At 35.0% G+C, this 6,553-nt stretch overlaps 1 protein-coding gene across 1 annotated transcript in view; it reads right to left on the bottom strand.

Moving 5' to 3' along the window:
• LOC106069649 (uncharacterized) overlaps positions 1 to 6,184 on the bottom strand; it is a 44,938-nt gene extending 38,754 nt beyond the window's left edge. The window contains exon 1 of the mRNA XM_056004719.1: positions 5,573 to 6,184. Coding sequence (XP_055860694.1) covers positions 5,573 to 5,687 — 115 coding nt within the window. The 5' untranslated portion in view covers positions 5,688 to 6,184. The remainder of the gene's footprint in view (positions 1 to 5,572) is intronic.
• Between the last annotated feature and the right edge of the window lie 369 nt (positions 6,185 to 6,553).

Here is a 6,553-nt window from a genome sequence, read left to right on the forward strand (position 1 = left end):
TAAATAAATTCAGCTTGTAGTAAACAAGGTAAATGATAATTGATAAAAACATAATAATGCTTTCTTCCCATCGCTTTCTCTGTCTGCCTCTTCTTCTTTTTCCTGGTACTGGAAGAAGGTCTTTGCGAGCCCCGAAGACCTTGTAATATGGCAGTTTCCATTTTTTTTTACAATAGTTAGCAGATAATCGTGGGGTCCAATCGCTCTAATAACCCTGTCTCTAATCTCTTCGTTCGTTATGCGGTCTTTAATGTAATATCTAGGATCCTTCTTCAGCATCTCAATTCCATTGCTAGGAACCTCCTCTCTAGCTCTGCAGTCAGCATCCAAGACTCGCAAGCTTATAATAATGTAAATCAGATGTAAAGCATATGAATCAGTGGCAGCAAACACAAATCAGATATGATTCAGATGAATCAGCTACAGCACATATGAATCAATCACGAAACATGTGAATAAAATACAACAAAAAAATGATTCAAGATACGACACATTCACCAGATACCATAAAGACCATAAAAAGAATCAGATAAGACACACGTATCATACGAAGTAGATGTATCAGATACAGCAGAGACAACACTCACAACATTGATGAATAAGATATAACACAAATGAATCAGATACGACACAGATCTAAAGTACAAAGGTAATGTGTTTCAACAATGCAAATGTAAACGAAGAACTGCGTTATTGTCACTTTGCTTTTAAGAAACATGTTTTCATTGGTTGATGAGATCAATTCTTGAAACTTTTGATATGCCACGAAACTATTATAATTATTACACACAGACACACAGTAACACACACACACACACTATAAGGCTTATGTTGCTTGGAGATAATAAGGTTAGGGTTACAGACATATAGAGATCAATGTAACAACAGTAACATAGACTACAAAGACTATTGTCTAAGTTTACTACTACTTTGTGGGGATTGATGGGAAGATAAATAATGTTCAACATACAACGCAAGGTGAAACTTTAAGCTGACACACACACACACACACAGACAGACATCAATAGATTAATTGAAGTGAAAATATTAAAAGGACTCTTGGAAAGGCTGTTAACGATATGTTTCACATTTTAAAAAGAAATCATTATTAATTATCGAAATGTCATTTCAATGAAAAAAAAAAGAGAAATTTAAATCAGAATTAAAAAAAAAGAACTTCTTTCAATAGTACCCAGAGCAAGTCCAAATTATTATCTAAGCTAAGGATATTAAAGCAATATCCAATGTGCGACACTTAGCAGCTTTTACGTTGTTTTTTACATTTTGTTTTTCATTTTTACCGACAACACTTTAAATCTTACAGTTGGCAACACTAAAGTGTCCGCATGTAAGGTGTTCGCTTTAAAAGAAAGGCAGCTACAGTTCCGGATTTACGACAGTGCCTCAGACTAGGGCCTTACCCTCAACAAACTCAAAAAAAAATTATTTTTTTACTAAAATTTGTTTTTGTTTTTTTTAAAGAAGGACATTAAAATTATCTTATATTATACATACGTTACTTTAAATAAGAAGATGATTACGTCCTAGGCGTCATGCATGTAGTCATGTATGTATTACAAGTAGGCCTACTATATTTCTTTCGTTTTAAATGTTCCGTGCTTTTAGATATAAGTAGTATTAGTTTTCAATAAGTGGATTAAAGCTTGAGAAAAAAAAAAAGTCTAGGGGGGCTCCACAAAAATCTTGCCTAATTTAAATCCGGCCCTGAAATAGACATCATGCCAAACATTCTAAAACAAGAAAAGAAACTAAAACAACACTGAAACAAAAACAAAACATGCTCGGCGGGTGACCTAAATGAACAACTCAAGTCTCGAGTCGGTCGTAAATAAATTAACGATCAACAAACTGAAGGACAGATCGAACAACAGCTCGAGTTGCCATATTGGCCTGTATCGATTCCTTCTGACTTGGCCAGGTCCGCAGAAACAAAACACCGGAAGCTGCTGGAATTTAGTTCAACTCATTTGTAGGCGGGAATTATTCAGGGCACTAATGTTGGGCGCGTGCAGATCCGTAGTCTCTAATTGCCTTGTTTGGCAAATTTTTCTTCCCCATCCATATATTTTTTTTTGTAATACAGATTTATTGGACATTAAAAGGTCAATAATAGTTTTAATTGGATGTTCTTCCCCAGTAAGTAAGGCAAGAAGATAATAATAATTTTATTTATAAAGCGCTGTTAACATGGAACTGTTAAGATGGAATTTTAATTTTGCGTGTTTTATATGTGAATTATTGGTTGTTGTTTTTTTAAAGCTATAAATAAATTGATACTCAAATAAATTAGGCCTATATACACTATTCAGTTCCTCTTATCTATTAAAGTTAGTGTTGGTTTTTACAATGCACATTGTTGATAAAATTGAGTCAATAAATCCTAGAGTAGTGTTCTCAAGGAGTGACAAAAATAATGGAAATACCAAAACGAGATATTCTGAATGTTAACGTCTAGTGGTGTACGAAATATTGTTAGAAGAAAGGGACGGATTTAAGCATGGTATAGGATTTTAGTGGAGGCTTTATAAAGATTCGTTTATGAATGAAAATACTTGTATCTAAAAGCATGTTATATTTTAGAAAGAAAATAAAAGAAAAAATACCCCCCACCGAAAAAAATCCTGATATGACATGCCATTCATTTGTGGGCCGGTGTATATGGTAATGCCCGTGCCGATTTTGATACCCAGTCCACCCCTGCTGTCTGGTAGGCCTACGTGTTATTTCTCCCACATCCAGTTTCTGATACGAGTCCAAAAATGTGCACTATTATTTTTTGTACCTGAGAAAACAAGAATTAATTTTAAAAAAATATAATTAATGAACTATTGGTAGTGAACTGTTTTGTTTAATATTGAGCAAGAGAAATAAGTCGTACTTGACAGATGTGTTTGTATAAGTTGAATCAGTCCCCCTGAGGTGGCTTGCGCCAGTAGTGAACAAGTTTTTTTATGCATTTAAAAAGCAATCATGATAACATTTACTAGGTCACCCCTTTGTCACCCCATCCCCTTTCCCAACTGGTCCAGACAAGTGATAGGATCATAGCGCATTGAGAAAGCTAGAAGCATGAAATTGAACTAAACAAAAACAAATGATAAATATATCTCTAATCGCACAAATTTATTATACTAATCTAGAAATCTAGTTATATTAAAAATGACTAATCCAGACTAATTGTTAAAATTACACTTAATATTATTATTATATTATTATAGCTTTTATATAGCGCTACTTTCATGCGCTTTGGTCCAATCAGTGGAGGGAAGGGAGTATCTAGGAGTTGGTTTTCCGTGCTGCCTTTAGGCGCTCAGTAAACACAACTCTGCCCGAGTCGGGTGTCCAATCTCGAGCCCCCCTTCTAGGTAGCCAAGCCAAGCCAAGTTCAAGCGTACTTAGCCTCTCGACCACGCTTTGGTTTTTTTTTTTTTGTTGTTGTTTGTGTTTTTTTTTTTAGTGTTGTTTTTTTCTTGTTTATGAGCATTGATCTTTCAATCTGGCGTTCTTGATGGTTGACATTGTTATTTTTGTTATTTTTATTTGTCTATTCATTTCAAATTGTCTCCCATTCTTCTTCTTTTCATTCCCTTAAGTTTTTCTTTACTACCACTACATTTCTGCATACCGCTTTCTCTTCCTTTCCTGCAATTTATAATGATTTCATAAAGAACGTAATACTTCATTAATCCTAGTGTCAACAAAGAGAAGGTTACTGTGATTAATTTTCAGTGGGTAAATTCAAAATTCAAAAAGCCTAGTAGGATTTATTTTTATTTGTTCCCCTTTCAGACTTTGCGATCTATAGGGCAGATGATGTTTAGGTCATCTGTTTCTTTGACCAGGGTATCATGTGGCCAGCACAACGACCAACAGCTTTTACTTTCCCCAACTTAGGTGATGTATTTTGTTTTCATTTGCATTGGAAAATATCTATTACGTTAACTATTAATGCTTCTTTTGAACTAAATATTTTTATTTATTAAAAAAATTATAAAGGATTTTTTTGGTGGGGGCAGTAACTTCTTAACAATCTAAGCATGTAGACCATGTGCTATATTCTATATAGTATAGGCATGACCATGTATAGTAATTTATCTGTAGACTTATTGTTACAACTTTTGCTAGTATTCACGTCTGCTAATCCCCTCAGCTTATCAAAATCTGTTCTGTAGCTGACTTTCCGGGGAGGGCTACAAAGCTATTCAAGCTTGCCTTTACAAAACACACACTCACATTCATTTAAAAACACACACACTTTTACATTGCCCGACGAATCAATGAAATCAACCCTCAGACTTGCACCTCGGTTAATGAATTCTTATCAATGTCAGGGATAAGACGGACCTGCTGCGCGTTAGATCTCTTTGCGCTCAGATAAGTTGTGGAGTTGGTCTTGTTATTTTTTAATCTTTGTATGTGTAGATGTGTGATATGGTGAAATTATATTCTGTGTGCTCTGGGTTGTAAAAAAAAAACCGTGCTTAAACATTCCTCTTTTTTCATTTTAAAACTAGTCGCAGTGTTGGTGAATATAATATATGTATATATAAGATTTAAGCTAAATATCATACATTTTTATTCATCAACAATCAAACGCTGTTTTCTTTTTCGTATATGATAGCAATGGAATTGTAATGCTATAGAAAAATCCTAGGTATCAGATACAAAGACCGCATTACTGACGAAGAGATTAGAGACAGGATTAGTACAGCGATTGGACATCACGGTGATCTGCTAACGCAAGCTGAAAATCTATGGCCATTTCACAAGGTCTTCAGGTCTAGCAAAGACCTTCCTTCAGGGAACAGTACCAGGAAGAAGAAGAAAAGGCAGACAGAGAAAGCGATGGGAACGCAACATAAAAGAATGGACGGGCCTGCCATTGAAAGAGACTCTATCCAAGTCGAAAGACAGAGAGGAATGGAGAAAGACGGTCAACAGATTCTGTGTGGTGCCCCAACGATTCAACAGACTGACGGGTTAGGTGAAGGTGATATGTTTGCGTATGAGCAACACAAAAGATCACAATTGTTACATACAAAACACAGTACATAATAGCACAGAGGCGTAGCTGGTAATGTACGTGTGGTGCGGGCCGCATCTGGGCATCAAACTTTCCCCCAGTAGGTATTAAAGTTCTTATTCCCATGAGCTTTTCAGTAAAAATAAAAATCCTTTTCATTTCTCACAAAATCTCACATGAAAAAAAACATTGTATTTGATATGTAAGCTATAAATGATGACCTTTCATTTACCTAAAAACTGCAAGATTTATTTTCCTTTTATAAATAAAACGCAATTAATTAATCACCACTAATCAATTAATTTTTTTTTTTCATTTATGTGTTGACATCAACTATGATTAATTGTGCGAAGTTTCAACTTGATCCGAGAATGGGAAGTCGAAGAAAAAGAAAAGCGTGTAAAAGAATACTGCCAGACACACAGAGTGTAATGTAGGCCTAAGCTTTGTATAAATAGAAGGCCATTATAGACCTATTAATCAAAATTAAAACTATCAATCAAAACTGACAACTACAGGTCTACTTACATTCGTAGGGAATGAGTCTCGGCTGGTCATTATTTAGTCCGATGAAGTGCTTCTGTCTCCTAACCTCGATATTAGGCGAGCGAACCTCCTGACCTAACGCCTCGGCCACCGACATAACTCACTTCTACTTTGCGGTTGTCTAAAACTTACTTCAGTCTTCTAAATCTAGAACAAATCTTCGTTGCACATGTAGTCAGTGAGGATCTGATTAAATGATAGGCCTATGTGATGGTTCTAAAAACACTTTACAGTTGCAATACACAAATTTAGTTCAAAAGATGTTGAATCTCTTTTTTTTTAAATCCTTCAAATATTTTTTAAAACCCTAAATAAACACGTCTTCGAACTAAACAAAATAAAATTCTAATTTCTAAAGTAGAACTCTAGCATTACTTTGTACTGTTAAAAACAATTCACTTTACTTGTTAATGTCTCATTGTAACCAGGAAAGAAGCAATGTTAACGGGTAGATCAATGACTACAAGCTAATGAAAGCGTTAAGTTATTCCAAATGTGTAGACACATTGCAGTACATAGTAATGCCAGCTACTACAACATTCACCGGCTAGATTTCATTTCTATGGTAGGGTGAAAATGTTGAGGGTGTGGGTCTGGTATGTTGGGTGTGTGTGTAGAGACAAAACTTTGTAAAGCTAACCCATGCCGAGTATCGATTGATTAAACGACTGAGAAAGTTTATACCCGGTGTAGATTTCGTACTCTCGACAAATATATAGGTCGACTCTTTTGTTTGGGAAACAACTTTGGCAGGTCATTGGAGCAGACGTTCGATGACTTGTTTACTGGCTTGGTCGTCATGGATACATGGATCAAAGGTCAAATTCAACAATAGACATTAATTTATTGAAATAGAAATCTTTGAATTTTAGCGGGAGAAAACTTCTCTAAGGAACTAGATGATATTGTTAAAGACTCATAACTTATAGGATCTAAATCTAGATCTATATGTAAAATATATCT

Source organism: Biomphalaria glabrata, chromosome 11 (genome assembly GCF_947242115.1).
Source record: "Biomphalaria glabrata chromosome 11, xgBioGlab47.1, whole genome shotgun sequence".
Lineage (NCBI taxonomy): Eukaryota > Metazoa > Mollusca > Gastropoda > Planorbidae > Biomphalaria > Biomphalaria glabrata.